The 23,512-nt window shown below is 40.4% G+C and overlaps 1 protein-coding gene across 1 annotated transcript; it reads right to left on the reverse strand.

The window, feature by feature from the left end:
* Positions 1-202: 202 nt before the first annotated feature.
* LOC124158253 lies at positions 203-1,126 on the reverse strand. Its single transcript, XM_046533447.1, has one exon. The coding sequence runs from the start codon at positions 1,124-1,126 to the stop codon at positions 203-205; it is 924 nt and encodes a 307-aa protein (XP_046389403.1).
* Between the last annotated feature and the right edge of the window lie 22,386 nt (positions 1,127-23,512).

A 23,512-nucleotide genomic window follows, 5' to 3' on the forward strand; every position in this document is an offset into this window, starting at 1 on the left:
TGCAGTGGTAAGTAACCATAGGTCCGGATGATCGTCTGATTGGCGGCACTGAGGTCTAATCCTGTAGGAGGTAAGCGACTCTTTACGAGTCGCCGCGGGAAACAGCACAGATCAGAGCCCGTGTCGACGAGGAATCGGTGCTTACTGACCTGGTCTGTGACAAGTAGGCGGCTTCCCGTGAGTTGGCAGCCGGTTTCCGCCACTAGCAGCTGCCGTTGGTGTTTTCCGCCTCGTAAGAGCAGGGCGTTGTGCAGCGTCGAGCCTTTTTCCCAAATTTTTGGTGGTACCAGCAGACTCGGACTGCTGAGGAGCTCGAACTGGAACGAGGTGCAGGGGATCTTGAGTCGTCGGCAGTATAGTAGCGGCCACGGGACCGAGATCTCCGATGATTGCAGCGAGAGCTTAGTTGAAGAGGAGCAACTTGCTGTGATAAGTTCTGCAACTGTTTCGTTAACGATGCAATTGGATCGTTGGTCGGCGTGCTAGTAGCGGCGCAGATGCCGGCGGGGACGCTCGGAGAAGAGACCTCGATGATAAGGTCCGCGAGCTTGGTGACTTTGTCCAGCGGTAGGTTCAGTTGGACTTGGAGAATTGCTTGGACGGCTGCTGGAAGACGCTGCAGCCATAGTGTACGAAGTAGATTATCCTGGACTTGGGTAGTTCCTGCCAAGTTACGAAAATGACGTAGGAACTGTGAAGGAGTCCGCTCACCTAACTCTTCCTCGGTGAGAAGTTGCCTAACCCGCTTTTCTTCTGACAGCGAGAGACGACGAATAAGTTCTTCTTTCAGGCGAAGGTACCGACCTTCACTGGGAGGATTAGTAAGGATGTCTTGAACCTCCGCTGCCCATCTTGCGTCAAGATGAGATGCGACATACCCGTATTGAGTAGCGTCTTGAGTAATGCCCGACAGAGCGAATTGAGCTTCTACTTGGGCAAACCAGACGATAGGATTATCAGGCCAGAAGGGTGGAAGCTTCGGTGTCACGCGGTGAACGCCTAGCGTGCGCGTAGTCTGGTGTTCGTCAAGCTCTCCTGCGTTGGCGTGAGTCGCAAGTTGAGTTTTCTGCCGCAGCTCTTCGTTTTCTTGCTTGAGTAGAGTAAGCTTCCGTTGAAGCTCCTCCATTGCGTGTGCAGTGATTGACGTGAAAATAAGTACCTTCAAAAAATTACGATGAGCCGATCACGTCGGGGTCACCAGTGTGGGAGAAGGCACTTTGAATTAAACACTAGCGCCGGGTAACGAAGGAACTTTATTATTGAGGCACCGTCACGATACAAGGCAAACTGGTGAGTCGCTGGCTTCGCGAGAACTGCCTGGCTGCTGGCATCGACGTATTTATATAACCCTCGCCCGAACATTCTGGAAGGGCGATCTGGAAGGTTCCCCCATCCTCTGGAAGCTTCGGGCGAGAATCGAGGGAATAGCCGAGCGCCGGTTGAATGGTGCCACACCCGCATGTATATACTATTACTAATATGTATTACTAACCGTGACAAATTTGGCCTTTGAATGAATGCGAACGTATTCTGCAGGGTAGGTGTTGCAAAGATGGAGATCACACGAAGGAGAGCGGCATCCAGGTAGGCCCAGCCGAACCCTCCTGCTCATCCCCGCACCCTTAAACTGGCATCGAAGCCGCACCTCGTGCACTGCGTTAACACTAGAACTACCGATGGAGTCATTTTGACTCCTCGCCATTTTTATTTCTCTGCCCTGTCTAAAATTTTCCGAATTCCGGCCTGAAATTCCGTGACTCTTATTCATTTTTGACACAAAATAAGGCTTTGCGGTTAAAATAATTTTTTAAAATAAAATAGTCCACGTTTTTCAAAATTTACCTTTGACTACCAAAGGGAGTCATTTTGACTCCCTAATGTATTTAGCTTGTCTTTTCACCGAATAGTAATATTTATTCAAGTGTTTATCTCTTTTTATGTTAATAATAATTAATTGAAATCAATCTATGGCTTGAATATACAATTTTTTTCCTTTTGGCCCATATTTGCGAGACTTTGAAAGCATTTCTTATTTTACGGGTCTGTGTTTGGATCTACAAACTATGTGAATGTCCTGATATTATTTTACCTTGCGATAAAGTGGTGAATATGCAATTCATAGCATTTTTAAATCCATGTGTTAAGAATCCGTTGTATCTGTCCCTCCTCCGTTACCCCTTCCTTCTCGCAGCCCACCTTTGCCGCCGCCTGCTAATACTGTGTATTGCGCTGCAGCACTATTATTTCAGCCTTGACTGCGTGGAAGTTGATTTTCAAATATGAGAAAGTACCTTTGATATACTGATTCCCCAGAAAAATAGATACACTGATGAACCAGGAAAATAAATCAGTAGAATGAAATAAAGTTACCGTCCTAGTACGTTCCGACAGCGCTGGCTGCCGGGTGCCGCACAGGAAAACCGTGTGCTGTCCTTTGCATTAGTCAATCCAGTGAACTCTCGAGTGGACTGCAAAACTCCTATGAAGCAAGGATTTCATTCTTCCTGACTGGCAGTATGGCTAGAAGAAGTAGTCGAAGGCGTGAAGAAGTCCTATCTATGTTGCATTCTATACCGGAAGGTGAATCGGAACGCGAAACAAAAGATCATTCCGGCTGTGACGAAGTCGAGGATTTTATTCCTCAAAACGTTTCTAGCGAGTCTGAAGATTCAGACAAAACGTGTGCGAAATATAAGCAGTAATTTACATTTACTTCCCCTATCATAGGTAGTTACAAAAAAAGGTATTATCTACGATTATTTATCGATTCGTTTATACTGACTCACATAAAGCGATGTACAATTGTGGAACCACGCAGGCAAAATTACGAAGATTTCACTCTTTCCGATGTGGAGCAAGTTGCATGTATAGCCATATTTTATGCCCGTGGAATATCAGGTACAAATGATCACTCTACTGAGAGTATTTGGTCAAACGACTGGGGAATACCATTTTCTGCAACGAACGACTAGGTTTGTTAACATTTGGTAATGTCAAAGATTTGATGAGAAATCTAACCTATTCCAGTGGCTCAAAACTGTCAAGTTTGCCCTCTTTTCAAGAGTGTACGATAGTTTCATAGAGAATTACATTGCTTGTTACACACCTGGTCCGTACATTATAGTTGATGAACAACTTTTTCCCAGTATAAATAGGTATATTTAACTCTGTACATTCCTTATAATTCGGACAAATACCCCCATGAATATTGGCTACCTATTGATAAGGATAGCAAATATCTTGCAAACGCCTTCCCTTATGTTGGAAAAGGTAATTCACTTCATGCAGATTGCCGTTTAGCAGTACTGAAGCTATTGCAACCCTTTCTGAAAAAGGGCGAAATGTTACGGTATATAATTACTTTACCTCAGTCAAACTCGCTGAACAGCAAAAAATCCAGGGTAATAGCATTGTGGGAAAGGTAAATAAAAGAGAACAGAAGAACCAAAAGAGATGAAATCACAAATATACCACAAGAACGTCTACTCAGTGACAGCCTATCCACTCGTTGGAAAATACTCCCGACTTAGCAGGTATTCATAGATAGTGTGCAATGAGACTACCTAAAACATTTCGCCCAAGACGTTTTAGAAAAAGCTCGTTACAGAGTTGGCTCCTCATGTTAGATGTAGATAAAAGCGTTGCGTGTCCAATGCCGTAGATTCTTCTGACGGGTTTCTGCAAAATAAGTATTTCCAGGCAAAACCAAAGTGCAAAAATAATCGATCAGTTGGGAATTGTATGTATGACCTGCCAAAAGTCTTTGTGTGGGCAACGAAAATGAACGACAATGCTTGAACTCTAAAGCACCTTAGACAAATGCGTGGTGTTATCAACAGCAATTTTTTTTTGCTTTATTTAATTATCTTCCCAACTTCCATGTAGCCTAAGTAATATTTTTGATCATTCAAACAATATCATAAAATGTGTTTAAAAGCCTACGTTTGCTGTTTTACCCAATTCCTTTATTAACATTCTGTTAAAACAACATAACATGTAAGAAAAAAGAATTTCAAAGCAACACTGTCAAATTTCGCATTTTTTTAATTATATTTTTTTGTTAAAGCGACGTCTAAAATATTGCAATAATCAACAAAAATGATAAACTAATACAATGTATCAATAAAAACAGAGATAAACTGCAAAAATAAGCAATTACAAGGTAGGAGTCAAAATGACTCCATTCGGTAGTTCTAGGGGGGGTGTCAAGTCCGGTATTCCTAGTGTTAAACGAGTGAAGCTGATTCTCCGGCAGTCGTTTCAATTGCATCCGATGAGGAGACGCCAGGAGCGAAAGCGGTCGAAGGAAATTAGGCGGTTAGTCCTATTTGGACGTTCCTTTTTGCTTAATTCAATTCGCCTTTGTCCATTAGTCAACCTTAAACGCCAGCTTTAAGTGAATAATTAGCAATATCTTATTCGAACGTAGCGCTTAACGCGAGATTACAGAAGACGTACGTTAGTGGCAAAGTAAAAATTGCTCGAAAATAGGAAAGGGACTCGGTCCATCTTTTAACTATCGGAAAAATGAGCGTCAATGTTGAATTTTCAAAATCAAATAAACAGCGTAGCATCCAAATATCCTGAAAGAAACTTGATTGTAGGTGGAGATTTCAACGTACCTTCTATAGATTGTGAGACTTATAGCTTCATTCCTGGTAGGAGGGATAAAGTGATCTGCGAGGCTTTATTACACACTTTCACATCTAATTCATTGTTTCTAATAGCATCCGCACCAAACAAAGGAGAAAATATTCTTGATTTATTAGCGACAAATATACCACATCAGGTAATAAACGTTGGCCCTGTCGAAGGAATAAGTGACCATAGGGTAGTACCTGCAAAGTTTTCTCTAAATACCGCTGTAAACATTAAAAAAGAGCGTAAAGTTTTCATTTTTAAAAGAGCTAATTTTGATGGGTTTAAGAGTCATCTGAAAAATGCTTTCCCCGAGTTTCAACAATCAGTATTAAAGTTAAATGTAGAGAATACTTGGAAAGCTTTTCTTTCGCTCGTAACTTCGGGAATAAATAGCTACATCCCTAGTAAAATAGTAAAAGAAGGCAGCGAACCGAGATGGTACGACGCGGAAGTGAGAAAATCATTGTGGCGACAGAGAGCGTGTCATGCTAAAATGAAAAAAGACAGCACGGATTTATCGGCTAATGAACGCGAGCTAATAAAAAAATATAGGATAACTAAAACCGCCACGAAGGAAGCGTTAAGGAATGCGTTCACGAATTTTAAAAGAAAAACACCAGTGGAGCAGTTACAGGATAACGCAAAAGCATTTTGGTCATATGTTAGGGAAGTTCAAGGTAAACGATCTACCGTATGTTCGCTAATAAACAAACGACAATGGAGATGTGTTGACAAGCAGTTACGATAAAGCCAATTTAATAAATTCCTACTTCAAGAGCGTGTTCACCGAGCCTTCCGAGAACTCACCCGAAACCGATAACAATCCCTGTATACATAAGATGCCAGCTATTGACATAAGTACGCTCGGAATAGAAAATATGTTGAAATCGCTTAGTCCAAATAAATCACCTGGTCCAGACGAAATCCCTTCTCGCGTATATATAGAACTAGCCTCAGAAATTGCCCCCTACTTGCAGTTAATATTCAGTAAATCCATCAAGCAACACGAAGTACCTAATGACTGGAAAATCGCTAACGTAACGCCAATATTTAAAAGTGGAGACAAGGAACAGCCATCTAATTACAAGCCGATATCTTTTACGTTCATCTCATGCGTAGTCCGCTCGGTAATGAAACACCTAGACGCGGAAAACTTATTAATTACTGCAGACGACGCTGTAGTTTACAGAGAAATCCGTTCCAGCAAAGATATAGATGAACTAACGAATGACCTTGCTGCTATCCAAGCTTGGTGTGATGCTTGGCAGTTAGAATTAAATTTGAAAAAATGCGTCGTAATGAATTTCTGGAAGAAAAACAACTCCCTACAGCGTAGCTATATAATTCAGGGTACCCAATTAGAGATTGTTGAATCTGTGAAATATCTAGGAAATAGACTCAATAATGATCTATCGTGGAATAAACATATTCGAGAAATAACCGGTCAAGCTAATCGTAAAATGGGTTTTGCTAAAAGTATTTTAGGAAAGTGCGACGACAAAGTGATAGAAATTAGCTACTTTTCCGTCGTAAGACCACATTTGGAATACGCTGCCAGTGTTTGGGACCCTCATGAAAAAGGCTTAATAACAGAGTTAGAACGCGTGCAAAGAAGAGCTGTTAGGTAAGTGAAAGGTCGTTACGATAGTCTTGTTAGTGTAACTGAACTCTTAGATAAACTCGGATGGAAATCTCTGTTACACCGTAGACTGAAAAATAGACTAAACCTTTTAGATAAATTCAAGAGCAGTGTCTTTTCTGACGAAGTTAACCATATCTTACGGACGCCAACATACTACGGAAGATCAGATCATATGAATAAAATAAGAGAGATAGATTGGAGAACAGACAGATTCCGAATGTCATTTTTTCCACGTACAATAAGAGATTATAACGGCAGCAATAGACCTCGTAAATAGATTGCATGACTTGTAGTGTAGCCTACTAACATATGTAAAAATTAATGCATGTTTCTTAATTCAATTATCATTTCTAACAGCATATAGTAGTATAGTTTGCTAGTATGCGTGACGTTTTTTGGACGGTGTGGTGTGCATGTGGGAGTCCAAATGCATGTTGCATGCTGGTGATTGATCATCCCCTGCCAAACACTCTGGAGGTGGCTCGCAGGGTATTATGTAGACGTAGAAAACAGCAAAAGGCCTATTACGAAGGAATGATAATGGCAAAGAAAACAATTACGTCGATTCATTATGTGATTCAAATGATGTTACGGCCAAGTCTCCGTCATTTCCGTTCGCGATAAACACATTCAATTGCCGTTTTAACGCTGTGAATTTTGAAGTGTACGCCAAGATGATTTGGTTGATATTTTGCAAATGGAAAAATTGATAAGGGAATCCAAATAAAATGGAATATTTTTAGTTTCAGTAAACTTCAAGTTAGCTACAGATGTATTTCGGGGTTAATGCACTGTAGGCACAAAAAGTTCGATTTAATTATTATCACTACGGATATTTACTTTTCGCTCTCTACAAATAAGCATTTGGGAACAAAGTGAAAAATCGAAAATCAAAATATAATAGCAATTGTTTTGCTAATTGGTACACTCTCTCACGTGTAAAGCATAGATTTGGCTATGAAAACCGACCAGACCTCAAAAATGAAATTTAATTCTTCACGACTAAAGTTTTATTCATATAAATATGAATAGTGAAGAAGGGTAGCCTCACTTACCGATGTTCTCGTAAATCCTGCAATTTTCCATCACGCCAGCTGCGGACACGTCAACTGACATCACATAACCTTGGAGATGAACCACGTCAACAACTGGAAGATTCTCTTGCTTCTTCATTTCAATTGGTGCATTCCACAGATGTATCAATCACTAATTTATGTCACGGTCCGATTCACAAGAGGGAAAGAGGTGGTTATTTGTGTAGAGAATTGGGCTTCTGATTAAAGGGTCACTGGTTTAGTTCCCGAGTAAAACCTTCTTACACCCGCTAAAGAAAATAGTCTCGGTAAAAGGTGATCTAGGGAAAGAAATTGGCCTCTACTACCCTGAATGTGTGAATTTTACACGCCTTTATGCTGAGTTCAGTTATCAATCCTCGGGTTGATTCACTTCCACCATATCACCTCCCTCCGTGGACCGTGTGGTGTGCATGTAGGAATCCTATTGCATGCTGGTCACCCCCTGCCAAACACCCAATAGGCAGCTCGCAGGGTATTATGTAGATGTACAATTAGACTTCTACTATGGACGAAATTCACTATTTCACCCAAGTAATGGCACGGAAACGCCTTCGTCTTCTCTGTTCACGAATCACGATACACACTTCCACTGGCTGTTTCGATCATTCACCGACTGACGCGAAAAAGTAAAATCTAAAAATATTTACCCACCCACCCTTAAAAAAATTCAACCACACCCGAACACCTGGCTGTCTTTAGTCTGGTTCCGAGAAAGGCTCACTGTGACCAAGTGATCCAAGGAAATGGGGGTGGGCCCCTTTGGAAAGGGAAAACTCGAATGCCTGGGTAGGAATGACCCTTTTTCAGAGGACTGCGGTTCTACTACGGCCGCCCGTAACGACTCTCCCTCAAGATTTTCGCGGTAATATATCCCCGGAAAGAATTTTTGAAAATCCATTACAAGTGCAGGGTGGCCAAGGAACTGGTCCCTCTGATGTGTGAAATTCGCACGCCTGTGGCCTAGTTCGGGGTGAGCTCTACACTCATTAATCGAAACTCACCGATCACATCATCGATAGCAGAGCTGAAGGCGACGACATAATTTCCTATATGGCCCACGCATCGAGGATAGTATTTTGATGACAACTTACTTTGCTGTGGTAAGCTGAATCATCGAGCCACAGCGAAAAATGGAGTGGAAAATGTAAAGGAAGATTTTCCTTGGTTTTGAGAAGGCATTTCGATACCGAGGGAAAACGAAAAATAGCAGTAAAGGTAGAATAAAGGCATAATAGTATTGCGTCATTCACATTTATCCGTCAAAGTGGTTGACTCTTAAACCCGTTATCAAACCCAGGATTTATGACGACATCTCCTGATGAAAGGTGATTTTTGTAATTTATCATTCGCAGGTTGAGCGGTGGAGAGAATGAGTAACCCTCAGAGAAAATATTGAACTGAGCGTTCGAGGAGTCCCCAAAAGATAAAACCAACAAAAAACTCCAAATCTAAATATTTAAATGAGAAGCGGGAAATTTCGGCCAATGAAATGCTTTCAAGTAGTTTTCTTACATTGTAATACTTTCGAATAGTTTGGATTCAAGTATGTTTAGAACAAGAATACCAATGCAACCCATAGAATAATCCTAGTCATCAAAAATTATCGTATTCCACGAAAGAAGTCAATAGTGCATAAAATGCTGATGTCTTCGGAATAGGGTAGTTTCCTTCATCAAAGAAAACGAAAGGCATTGATTGCGATTCTTTACCCACCATTAGTGTATTCACAATATATAAAAATCATTATGTTTTAGAAATACCGGTTTAGACGAATGGCAATGGTCAAATTAATCCTCATTTGAAAAAGACCAGACTAGCGCCCATGCGATGCCACTCCACGAGACGTCACAGAGACCTAGTTTCTATACGAGTAGATAGGAGTTTTACATCGACTGAGATTACCAACGCATGGATGAGTCACAGAGCTCAGGGAAACATCTCTCTCTACGAAGCTCGTGACCGCAAATATTGCAATAGAGTATTCTGGATCCGACTACTATAAAGAAATGCTGCCACCCATTGTGCTTTAATGGGTCGACGAAAGTCGCAACTCGCGTCGTAATGTTAGAGCGATTTAAATTTCATGATGAAGCTATAATTGGCGCTGTTACCTGAACTTTATATTAGTAATGGTAAATTCTATCGAATTCTTAATTTTTATGGGTAAACTTCGCGAATACATGCACTGTATTTCAAACATTGAGATTAAAGGGATAACCTCGCGCTCACCGCTTCGCTGCATACATTTTTGAAAACCAATTAAAAAGCACGCGAAGTGATTGAATAATATGAACTGAGGCTTCCTAAATGTGGTCAATTGCCCGCGATTTGCATTGCAGTTGAAGAAATCAGCACTGTTTTGAAGTATGCGAAGGTAGAATGACGATAACGCATGCAGACTTGCTTCAATTTCGGTGCCCCTCGGATGATGCAACGTGCGTATCACCTCCGGGGAGGGAACTCCCTATCAACGAAACGGCAAATTTCGGTCCCTTGAGTTTCGTTTGAGAGTGGTTTTACTGTAATTTTTAATAAAAATTCCAAAGTCTCAGACATCTGACAATTTTGGTAAAAAAGAAGTTGCCCAGTCACACAAGTGTAGCAAAAGGCAATTTTCTGCAGGCAGTAATACTGTAACATGGAGACGTCAAAAACCAGCTGGCTGAGCATGTAGAATAATAGGGTAGTTTCCTTTATCAAAGAAAACGAAAGGCATTGATTGCGATTCGTTACACACCATTACTGTATTCATAATATACAAATTATTTCGTTTTAGAAATACCGGTTTAGACAAATGGCTATGGTCCATTTTAACCTCATTTTAAAAGGGCCAGATTGGCACCCATGCGATGCCACTCCACGTGACGTCACAGGGACCTAGTTTCTATAGGAGAAGATAGGAGTTATACATCGTCTGAGGTTACCAATGCATGCATGAGGCGCAGAGCTCAGGGAAACATGTCTTAATAATCACCAATTAAAACTGGCTAAGGCCGGAAAGTTTTCATCGTTTGATAAGGTATTATTAAACCTTTTTTAAGCCAAGCGCTACCAGCCAGCAAGGTACTCAGCTACCCGCTAGCATCCTGCGTCCTATCAGCGCTCAGAGCCTTGATCAAGGTCACCTCACAAGGCGGGAGGGGGAACCAGAAATACGTCACACAGAGAGATTTCCTTACCCGTCGCGTTTTCGCGCGCTTGAAAATTTTCACTTTTCATTTAATCGCGAAAAATAGATATCGTCATTAAAAATCTAAAAGCGTGAAATACGTACTCCAGGAGTAATAATCTTTCGATTTAGGCAATAAAAAAACAATAGGAAACCACCCTTTTGGTGTTTCTGCATGAGAATTCGAAAGAGCCAAATATTACATTATTCATACACGTAGTAGGTAATCTTTATTATAGCTCTAAAGATGACAATACTTAGGGCTCCCCCTTGTGGTTCGGATACAGATACATGGTCGACAAATTACTTGGGGTTCTTTAATTTCAACTGTCCCTGTGGAACTGTTGAAGACACATTCATTTTCATTCATCTCTCCTACTTCTGACAATAACCATCAACGATCCTCATTACATTTTCCTTCTTACATTTGGCTACACATTCACCATAAAAAATTGGAGAAGAATATATTGTAGTATGCATTGCTGTATAGCCTGGTTCAGAAATTATCATACTCGACTCGACTCGATACTCGGGAGTAATTTTCAACTCGACTCGAGATCAAAAAGTGCTACTTGGAAATCCCTATCATATTCCGAAGGAGCAAATGCAGACTAAGGAGATTGTTACAGGTATATGGTCAAGATACAGTGATGCGTTTGGAAAAGTCACCATTTCAAACATTGTTGAAGCTGAAGTGGAAGCTTATTTATCAGAGATGAATGCACCACCAAATTCCTTCCCTGAGAAATACTGGAACACTTGTGTCTCCTACCCAAGGCTGAAAGTATTAGCGAAGAGATTTCTTGCCATACCACCATCCGCCGAGTTCAGTGAATAACATTTGGTTCTGCAGGAAAAAAACATGATGGAAAATGCAACAGGCTTTATCCTGTACTATACAGGTGAAGAATTCACAAGTATTTTACTGGTGAAGATGCTTTGCTTTCTGAGCAAAAATTTAAAGTCTGTAAAAGGAGACTAAATGTGTGAAATATTATTGATAGTGATAAGACATTATGAATAAAAGATAGATATTAAAGGAGATACTTTTATTTTAAATTCAAACATGAGTGCTAATATTCTAAAGTAATACCTATCATGTAACACCACTTTTAAGGTATGCTCTCATTTGAAATTTAGCTATTATACTTAAATTACATAGTGATGATATGAAAGATGCTTTTGTCAACCGACTCTTTCACAGAGTAATAAATTTTAAAGTGGCTTTCTCGTAGCTTGGAATTAAGTGATCTTTTTCTTGGTGCTTATGGCATCAGAATCGATGGAATCGGTATCGGTAGAATCGGAATCGGGATCGCAATCGATACAATTTTGGAATAGGCCCATCACTACTACTAACCTAAGTAAAACTTAATGCATTAATTTTATCATTATTTCTAACAGAATATAGTAGTATCCTTTGTTAGCATACGTGACGTTTATTGGACGGTGTGGTGTGCATGTGGGAGTCCAATTGCATGCTGCATACTGGTGATTGATCATCCCCTGCCAAACACCCTAGAGGTGGATCGCAGGGTATTATGCAGCTGCAGATGAAGACCGTTTACCGAGGACAACAATAAGCTCAGGTGTCGTCCTATTGGCAGAAGGTCTTTTGAAATTCTTCATGTTCTCCCCTTATGCTTTTTATTCAGCTGATTACAGGTCTCCATGTATTGCTAAGATGAAAGCCGGTGTCCCGATTGAAATTTTTGCGATTGAGGCGGATCTCTATATCTTCCTTAATTACGCGGTCCCAGTAACGTTGTGCGTGGCAAAGGATTTTTGTATCTCCCCATGTAAAAGCATGGTCTTCATTAATGCTGTGTTCCACCACGGCCGACTTTTCGTGTTGCGCTAATCTGAAAAATCGTTGGTGTACTTTCAGCCTCGTCTCAATCGTTGGGCCTTTCTACCCCACATATAATTTACCACATTCACAAGTAATTCCATAAACCCCTGATGTCTTCAGGCCGATCGGATCTTTCGCCCTAAACAAGCGGTGCCTCAACGCTAGAATGCCATGCTGGGTCAAAAGAGAATATTTAAGTTGTTTATTTTGGAAGGAATTTTAGACTCATATTTCATGGCTTTAATTATTTAGTTTGGTTTACAACTGTGCAAAAGTTAGGCCTGATACTATTTTTTATATTTTTGGAATCTCATGCACAACGCACGGTCAAAGAGATATTACGCATACTAGCAAAATATACATGCTTATTCATAAAAAAATGCTAATGGTTAGTAATTCCTAGATCAAATACATGCAAGATTAGGACTACGAAAAAAAACATGCATTGAGTGATCCTAGCGAGCGTTGCCATTAATCCTTTCAATTGAGACAACGTTGCTATCCTTAATAGTACGACGGAAGAATGAAATTTTAAATCTCTCAGTTTGGCAGTCTATTTCTTTTATTTTGTTCTCATCATCGCGTCTACTATAGTGCGATGGTAAACGAAGGATATGATTCACGTCGTCTGAGAAAATATCTTCTTCGAATTTCCTTAGTAAGATAAGCCTATACTTCGATCTAAGCTCCTGTAAAGATTCCCATCCTAACTCGTGTAACATACTGGAAACGCTGCACTTTTTGTCGTAACAACCTATCACATATCTGGCCGCACGGGCCGCACTCTACTGTACTCGGTTGACTTCAGCTATTAGTCCTACCTCGCAAGGGTCCCACACGCTAGCAGCAGCGATTTTTTTGAGCTAGGAAGTTGAAACTTCGCATACACATTTTCAAACAAATTGTGCATAACTACCCAGATTATCATGGCCCTGTGTTTTCACTTTAACAATATATGTGAGGTCAAAGTTGAGCAAATTTAGCGAAAAACGACCACCCTCGATTTTTTCTGAAAATTGCCGACTTTATCCTCGTGCAGTGGTTTTATAAATAGTTTTATCGACAAAACTGTTATACCATCTTAATAGACACTTCTTATTCTTTCCTTTGAAGGGTTTTTAAAGATTTTGTTTCACCAATAACCATAGATACAAAAGAAAATGGCGGAGCCTGTTTTCAACCCATTTTTTCACATGAACGCAGAAAAAAAGTAGACATTATCACCGGCTTACACTAAGTAACTTATATCATGTCGTTCTTTGAAGCTACTATATTGTGAATCTAAAGTCAAACCTTGCACCAATTTGCAACCCCGAATTTTAAATCGTTTTTTCGAGGTAGGAGGGGAAAATCATGTCATCCCAGAAAAGTTCAAGACACCATCACTTACACAAACTTATGGATTTTTATTCCATGATACATCGCCTGCATGTGCGAATGCATTGAACTGAAGGTTCTATTTTCTGTGCATGATCTAGAAATTTCAGCAACATGTTGGCAGATTACTGATTGACAATGAATCAGTGAATGAAACACTGAACTTACCAGATGCTAAATATACGAGAAAATCCTTTGAAAGTACCTATTTTTTCACATTATTAAAATCACGATTTATTTGTTAAATATCCTTGAACCCTTATTTAGTTCGTTCTCTCTAATATGATAAAACACCCTGCGTCGGATTTCCTAATATTTCCTGCCACACTCATGTAGAATTGGTTTGCGATATAGTATGCAGACGCACCATTCAATCTATGCAATAAATTCTCTGGAAATTATTATAACCAAGATCATCAGTCAGCAATCAAAAGACCAGTTTACGATATGGTATGATTCTACTTTGCACTTTTACAATTTGTGTCACTCTTCATATCTTATGAAGTATCTCCGCAAAGTATTCGCCTCTTCCATTCGAAAGACCAGTTTTACCCACGTAGCTCTCCACTCCTTTATACAATCAACTAGTACATTAAAATATAAAACACAATTCTTCTGTTTTTGCATACTTCATCATCTCCTCTATGAAACTTATTCCAGGCCCTCTTCAGCGGTTGTTCACTTATGCTTGTCCTTCAACGACAATTTTCTTTAGATCACAATGTCTAATGAAAATTCATGACGTGTCTTACTTCTATTCCTTCCTGATCTTCTTGAAGAGTGGGAAAACTGCGATAAAGATTTCTCTTCGAATTCCCTGCGGCAGGCTTCCCATCTAATTGAAGGTAATCCTTCACCTTATCTCAATGACTTATAGTGTGCTAGCTGGGATAGTATAGCTCGTAAAATGATAACTGACAACAACCTGATATCATGTTTCCGGAACAAAATGCCTAATTAACTGCCGAGAAGCTCAGCTACGAGGAAATCGCGTTTCGCCAAAAATCACCATCGTATTACTACATCTATTTCCTTGCTTAAAATACGTCGTGTTTGGTCTCGTTTTTTTTAATTACGCGCAAATTCCTAACATTTCAATCTAATAATAGCATAATAGCAATTGCTGAATATCATTGTTAGATACCTTTTGGGCTAATAGGTGACTCATGCAGCAGTTGACCTCCAGGAACTGGGAACTTTTAAGGAGTTAGGCTGAAAAAGGTCAGTGGGTGAGAAGAGGGGGGAGCGCGAAACACGTTTCTATTGTTCTCGTGTAACTCGATATTTTTTTCGAAGCTAAGGTCTTCGTAATACAATCCCTGCGCGAGCTGGAACCTTTTTTTTTATTTTGAAGAAGAGGAAAGCGACAGAATGGGGGAAGGGAATGCTGAATGGAGGGGGATAACGGATCTTGGGAAATGCGCTAATGTTACTTTCCCACGGCACTGAGCTTCTCCCAATGGTAGTTCCATCTCTTGGGGAAGATTCCAACTATGTGCTTGTCGTTATTAGCCATAAATGACACATTGTATTTGACATTTGGTCTCATTTTCGTCAAACGATGGATGCGGGAAAATTATGCGTCAGAACCGCGATCTTCAAACAATCAATGCGAAAAACGATACTTCGGGGAACGATAGATGCGGGAAAAAATTACATTGTCTATAAGGAACTTTATTTGGGACCATAAACGGCGAACGATCAATGCGGAAACGATAGATCGAGGTTCCACCGTATAACTTTTCATTTGAAAGCGGCAGTGTAATGACTTCTTTTCTCTGCTATCGTAATACTCTGAAACCAAAACTGAATCGATCTTTCTAATCAGAGGCAAATCATGTTTCCTTCATACCGTTGCTCTGGGAAAAATGGAACGACTTTGTAGCAGTTTATATCGCGACGGCATTGAGACTTTAACGTTACAATCCTAGGCGGATCTAGGGAGGGGCACGGGGGCACATACCCCCCAGACACTTAAAAAATATGCAAGATTTCGAATACGGTCACATTATCATTGCGCTCGTTTTGTATCATGAGGTATCCTTGTGCCCCCCCAGAACAAAATCCTAGATACAGCTTTGCTTGTGCTCCCCCACTCCCCAGAAAGAGATCCTGGATCCGTCTCTGGTTAAAATTTAGGTAAATTGTAATCAATCACACAAAAATTTTGTAAGTTGATCAAGCTCTACCTTGAATGGAGCCGAACCCAGGGTAAAGCAGGCGATCTCGCGGACACGGCGGAAGTGCACCCGGTGATTGATTGGCACGCACGCTTTACCTGCTGCCTAAAATGGCAATATTTTTCACTTAAGCACAAAATTTAATAAGCAAAATTACTGATCGGGTATTTTTGACGTTGATTTTTCGTTGTATAGCTATATATATTAGGTGGCAAACTCAGGTATCCATAATTTTTTCCGACGAAAATTATGCAACCCGATTGAAGTCGAGAATTTTGCATTCAATTGTAAGAGTAAGAAGGAAAAAAAGCATTCAATTTTCCGCAGGAGTAAGAAGGAAAAAAAAACTTGTCTTAGATAGGTGCAAATAGGTAAATTATAATTCACTTGGTTTGAAATATATAAAGACATAATAAATACCTGCTGAAACATGTTATTTTCACTTTCACTTCACGTTATCACTCGTCAAATATTTCCACACAAACTTTCCGATTGCGACGTAAAACTGGCAAGTCCCAGGTCGACGCATGCGAAAATCGTGTAATGCTGTGTTGTTATAAGCGGAAATCTTCTCTCGTTTACAGGCCGCAACGCGCGACAATAAGGCCGTGTCCCAATCCAGAAGGGTGCACCCTGCGCCCTGTGCCCTACCCGCCCTTGGGATATCTTGCGCCCTTCGTGCTCTTCGAACCGACGCTAGCGCCAAAGATGGAATTGGTCATTTTGCGAATCATAAACAAATGAGCCACGGTTTCCGAAAATTCTGACTTTATGCTAACATAACCAATATAAATGGTTTTTATTGTAATAATTGTTACACAATGGTTCTTATCAAAGTAAGAATATAATGATTAAATAAAAAACAGCAAGAAGCCTGCATATGCTGCTTCATTAGTTTTAAGATTAAGTCGTATATATAAAATATTTACTAATGTTTATCACGTGAAAAGAATTCCTCAGTGTAATAGAAAGGTTTTCTAGGTGTCGTTAAGGTTATATACACCTGATTTTTCGGACCATGGTGAGGTTTGAGAGTGCTGGTACTACCACTTAATTACGGCTAGACGGGAATTCTGTGGTATAATGATATAACCTTTCATGAACCAGTACCACAGTCGTTGTACCACTACCTCCAGAAACCACTCCACTTGATTGAAATAGTTTTAATATAATGATCAGCTGATTACAAAAAGTAATCCTGATCGTGAGCTAGGCATCTCAAGTACCTAATAATACCATGCCAATGCCTCGTACCACAAATCCTGCATCGACACAAGGTGATGTGTTATGGAACAAAATGAGAATACACGCTACGGAGGGATTAGGTGAATGCATGCTTCATCCACATTCACGAAAAACAAGTTTAAACATATTCACACACATTTACGATTACAATCTTAACTTACGATTCTTTCTATTACGATAAATGGTTTAATCTATATCGACTTGAATGAGGAGAGAATACGTTTCGGAGGTACTGAAAGATAACCTTCTTAAATATCGAATTTGAGGAATTAATTCCTTCTGGTAACAATTTCTTTGAGCTGCAATTGCCAACAGACTAAAATTAAAAAGCTTAATAGCCTTCCCGTTCTCAAAATGGATGCATATGATACGGAAGAACTAATATTACCTGCACTTACGTAAGTAATCTAAGTAACCATTATGCAAGAATCCTCATGTTAATACCGAGGTTGATACAAAATTGAGTCGGGCAAACGATTGCAATTTAATAGCACATGATTCGGAGATGGAAATATAAGAAAATGGGAAATAATATGATGTTAATTGAGGTTGCACTTCACATCATGCCGATGGTCCGAGGGGTGGTTCTTCGAAAGGTCGCCGTGCCACAGGGGCTGCACGGGTTCGCCCGATTGCAAATAGCGGCTGGTCGATCGAGAGCCTTCCTCGAGGTCCATCTCTCGATGACGGGGTCACGTCACCCGGTAAATCTGAGTTTTGGAGGGTCGTGTCTCGGAGGGACGGTGGTAGTGTCACTCTAAGACGGGGTTTGGGGGACGCTGAGGCAAATCCCGTCCCCGTCTCGAACAGGTACCAGTTGCTGTCGGATGGAAACTCCGAGGTGCCTGACGTGCCTACTCCTATCCCGAAACCGGCACCTAGGAAGGGGCGTCAGAGTGGGAAGGGGGGGATCATAGTGTTAGGGAGTAGCAATGTCCGTCGTGTGATGGTCCCGTTACGGGAGAGGGCAGACCGCGAGGGTGTAAGCGACCGTGTAACATCATGGTGCATCCCTGGTGGCGGTGTTCCTCAGGTGACGCAGGCGGTTGGTGCGGCGGTACGGGGCACGAAGTGCTCCAGACTGCGGGTCGTGGCTCATGTCGGCGTCAATGATGCCACCTTCCGTGGATCTGAGGAAATTCTAGATTCCCTCCGGGATCTGAATTCCGGAGTGAAGCGGGTGGGTGGGACCATTGGAGTCGGCATTGAGCTTTCGATTTGTAGTCTTGTCTCGAGGATCGATCGTGGTTCTCTGGTTTGGAGCCGAGTGGAGGGCATAAACCAGAGGCTGCGTCGTTTCTGCACGGACATCGGAGCCTCCTTCGTGGACCTTAGGCCAGCAATCCGATCGTGTCGGATCCCTCTGAACCGTTCGGGAGTCCATTACACGGCCGAGTCGGCTAGTCGTGTAGCGAGTAGCATATTTGAGCACTGTAGGTCTTTTTTAGAGTAGAGAGTAGGGCAGAGTGTAGATATATTAGTGGGTTGAAAAATAAAGGGGTAAGTTCAAAACATTTCACAGACAAAGATTCTTCCAGAAATGAGAATAGAGAAGTAAAAAGAAAAATCAGCGTTTCAGGTATTACGAGCACGAGAAGCGTTACGAGCAATACGTTCAAAGGCAGTCAAGGCTCAAGTCATTTTGATAGTGTGACAATAAGACATGCATTTCCATTTATCAGCGGTATAAAGCCTGTGAATAGTCTATTCGACAAAAGCAAATCAGAATTATTCCCGAATCGCAATATTTCTACTTCCGAAGTTTTAATCGTGGCTGTGGTTAATTGCCGTAGTTTAAGAAATAAGATTCCCGAATTCCACCATTTAATTCATAGTACGATGTGTAACGCCATTTTTGGAACAGAAAGTTGGCTAACAGATGATGATTCAGACAATGAGATCTTCCCAAAATCGTTCACTGTTTATCGGAAAGATAGAATTAATCGAGTTGGGGGCGGAGTTTTTATAGATGTAAAGAATTCAATCGTCAGCCAAGCGATAACCGTAACTGAGACCAGCGTTGAATCTGTGTGGTGTTTAATTAAATGTACAAAATTCAAAACTATTTTATTATGTTCGTATTACAGACCACCTAACTCAGATATAACGTCAATGTTGGATTTTCAAAATCAAATAAACAGCGTAGCATCCAAGTATCCTGAAAGAAACTTGATTGTGGGTGGAGATTTCAACGTACCTTCTATAGATTGGGAGACTTATAGCTTCATTCCTGGTGGGAGGGATAAAGTGATCTGCGAGGCTTTATTACACACTTTCACATCTAATTCATTGTTTCAAATAGCATCCGCACCAAACAGAAGAGAAAATATTCTTGATTTATTAGCGACAAATATACCACATCAGGTAATAAACGTTGGCACTGTCGAAGGAATAAGTGACCATAATGTACTAACTGCAAACTTTTCTCTAAATACCGCTGTAAACTTTAAAAAAGAGCGTAAAGTTTTCATTTTTAAAAGAGCTGATATTGATGGGTTTAAGAGTCATCCGAAAAATGCTTTCCCCGAGTTTCAAGAATCATTATTAAAGGTAAATGTAGAGAATACTTGGAAAGCTTTTCTTTCGCTCGTAACTTCGGGAATAAATGGCTACATCCCTAGTAAAATAGTAAAAGAAGGCAGCGAACCGAGATGGTACGACGCGGAAGTGAGATAATCATTCGAGGCGACACAGAGCGTGTCATGCTAAAATGAAAAAAGTCAGCACGGATTTATCCGCTAATGAACGCGAGCTAATAATTAAAAAATATAGGATGACTAAAGCCGCCACGAAGGAAGCGTTCAGGAATGCGTTCACGAATTTTAAAAGAAAAACACTAGTAGAGCAGTTACAGGATAACCCAAAAGCATTTTGGTCATATGTTAGGGAAGTTCAAGGTAAACGATCTACCGTATGTTCGCTGAGAAACGACAATGGAGATGTGTTGACAAGCAGTTACGATAAAGCCAATTTATTAAATTCCTACTTTAAGAGCGTGTTCACGGAGCCTTCCGAAAACTCACCCGAGACCGATGACAATCCCTGTATACATGAGATACCAGCTATTGACATTAGTACGCTCGGAATAGAAAATATATTGAAATCGCTCAGTCCAAATAAATCACCTGGTCCAGACGAAATCCCTTCTCGCGTATATAAAGAACTAGCCTCAGAACTTGCCCCCTACTTGCAGTTAATATTCATTAAATCCATCAAGCAACACGAAGTACCTAATGACTGGAAAATCGCTAATGTAACGCCAATATTTAAAAGTGGAGACAAGGAACAGCCATCTAATTACAGGCCGATATCTTTAACGTCCATCTCTTGCAAAGTCCTTGAACACATCGTAGTCAGCTCGGTAATGAAACACCTAGACGCGCAAAACTTATTAATGGGAAATCAACATCGATTCAGGAAAAGCAGATCGTGCGAAACTCAGTTAGTGCTTTTCGCCCACGATATTTTAGTCTCCGGGGAAGACAACATTCCAGTAGACGCGATTTTGCTTGATTTCAAAAAGGCATTTGATAAAGTACCCCACGGAAAGTTAATAATAAAACTGAAATCTTATGGTCTAGACGAAGATGTCATTTCCTGGATTAGAGAATTTTTGAGCGACCGCGTCCAAAGAGTAGTATTAGACGGTGCAGTCTCCAATGAGGTTAGAGTCACTTCTGGCGTTCCTCAGGGTAGTGTATTTGGCCCACTCCTATTCCTTCTTTATATAAACGACATTGGCGAAGTAGTGCAGAGTAAGTTACGATTATTTGCAGACGACGCTGTAGTTTACAGAGAAATCCGTTCCAGCAAAGATATAGATGAACTAACGAATGACCTTGCTGCTATCCAAGCTTGGTGCGATGCTTGGCAGTTAGAATTAATTTTGGAAAAATGCGTCGTAATGAATTTCTGGAAGAAGAATAACTTCCTACAACGTAGCTGAATAATTCGGGGTACTCAATTAGAGACTGTTGAATCCGTGAAATATCCAGGAGTTAAGACTCAATAAATATCGGGGAATAAATATATTTGAGAAATAACCGGTCAAGGTAGTCGTAAAATGGGTTTTGTTGAAAGAATATTAGGAAAGTGCGACGAAAAAGTGAGAGAAATTAGCTACTTTTCCCTCGTTAGACCACATTTAGAATACTCTGCCAGTGTTTGGGGCCCTCATGAAAAAGGCTTAATAACTGAGTTAGAACGCGGACAAAGAAGTGCTGCCAGGTATGTGAAAAGTCGTTACGATAGTCTTGTTAGTGCAACTGACCTCTTAGATAAACTCGGATGGGAATCTCTTCCGGACCGTAGATTGAAAAATGGACTAAACCTTTTAGATAAATTCATAAGCACTGTCTTTTCTGACGAAGTTAACCATATCTTACGGACCCCAACATACTACGGAAGATCAGATCATGTAAATAATATAAGAGAGATATTTTGTAGAACAGGCAGATTCAGAATGTTTTTTTTCCACGATCAATAAGATATTATAACGGCAGCGATAGAACTCATCAATAGATTATATGGGTTGTAGTGTACCCTACTAATATATGTAAAATTTTATGCATATTTCTTAATTTTATTATTATTTCTAACAGCATAAAGTATTATAATTTGATAGTATACGGAATGTTTTTTGGACGGTGTGGTGTGCATGTGGGAGTCCAATGGCATGATGCATGCTGGTGATTGATCCCCACCTGCCAAACACCCTAGAGGTGGCTCGCAGGGTATTATGTAGATGTAGGCTGAAATTTAAAAAAATATAAACTTATATTTCTCTTCGTTTAATAATTCTCTGAGCGATAGCATCATAAAGGTTTTTAATTTACAAAATTAAAAATGGGAATGAGAAATTTATTTGAATCTTTCAGATCTTTTCGGGGAATTTGTTATCTGGTTCTATAGCCACATGGAATAATGTTTTCTACTACGTGACTCCCGTGGTTTGACAGGTAAAAACTTGATTAAAAGCAAGATAAACAGCATCGTACCCAATTCTCCTTTTACGACGAAAGTGCGCAAAATGGTTATATCGCAAGACGACATCGCACTCGCGTTCGGGGAAGCTAAGAATTTCGTTTCTATAAAATATGAATCGTGCCGTAAGCGAAGCCTGGTGCACGTTGGACCAAACTATGAAGCAATTTTGTTGGTAAATAGCATTAGATTATGAGGGAATCATTCAGTAGCCACTGCTATTTCCACTTAGTTACGTCATGACCTGTGGAAGGGTTGGAGCCAAAGCGGTGATCATGAATATTTTTACGATGTGTGTTTTTTTTTCGTGCACAAAAAATGGAAGGTATCTTTTTAAGAAATGAAATTCAAAGATTTACGAACGAATGAAAATTATATTCTCTTAATTTAATGCCTTACTTTAGGAAAGCTATACGCAAAAAAATCTGATTTGACGGAAGAAACTGAAAACTATTATTGGAAGCAACCCTGAAAATCAATGGAAGATAATAATTATTAGAAACAAAAATTAGACTTTTATCGTATCCTTGTATAATGAATTACGGTCGTAATGTGTTCATGGCTGAAACGTACAAGAAACACCGACCACCCCAAGACTCTTCCAGGCTTGCATTTAGACACGCGACGTGAAGATTTGGTCGTTCCTTTGCATTCGTCTCTTGTATCGAATTGCGTGTTTGAAAAAATGCCCTAAGACGATAGAGGAAGGTGTGAAGGGAGGGCGGAGGCAAGCCACAGCAGAGTGCGTGAGAGGGAGTAGAGAGATGGAAAGAGAGGGAGCCGTTGCCAAGAGAACAACGGCAACAGGGCAAGAATATTCCCCTTGAAAATTGACTAAGACCGTGCTGCGGGTCGAAGGCCCTATCGAGGTTGTTATACAATTAGCGATTTCGGGGTTTGTTTCATTGTTAATATGATAGATGCGAAATGAAGGTTATTAAAATAATTATTCAGTTTTTGCCGTCTTTGATGCGGGAATGTGGGAAGAAAATCAGCTTCTTTTTCAGTCTCGACGTGACTGACAATATTTAAATTAAATTACAGGTTTACGAGATTTCTGATGAATTCACTTCCCTCACTCATTTGTCCTATAATGACCTGTCAAAGCTGAAGACTATAGGTTAGGCAGTGAACTCACAATTGGCTACGCCGACTTGGTACGTAAACGCAGCTTTTTACAGGTGCACATAACTGCTGTACGCAGTATCAATGAAAATGTATTTAACAACAGCTTATAATATAGGGGAAGTAATTTTTCGCCTCATGACTAGAAGTATCGCGGAAGAGTACACATCGGCAAAATGATTTAAAAATTCAGCGAGAGATACAAATGACTCATGGAAGAGC

This window comes from Ischnura elegans, chromosome 4, assembly GCF_921293095.1.
Source record: "Ischnura elegans chromosome 4, ioIscEleg1.1, whole genome shotgun sequence".
Lineage (NCBI taxonomy): Eukaryota > Metazoa > Arthropoda > Insecta > Odonata > Coenagrionidae > Ischnura > Ischnura elegans.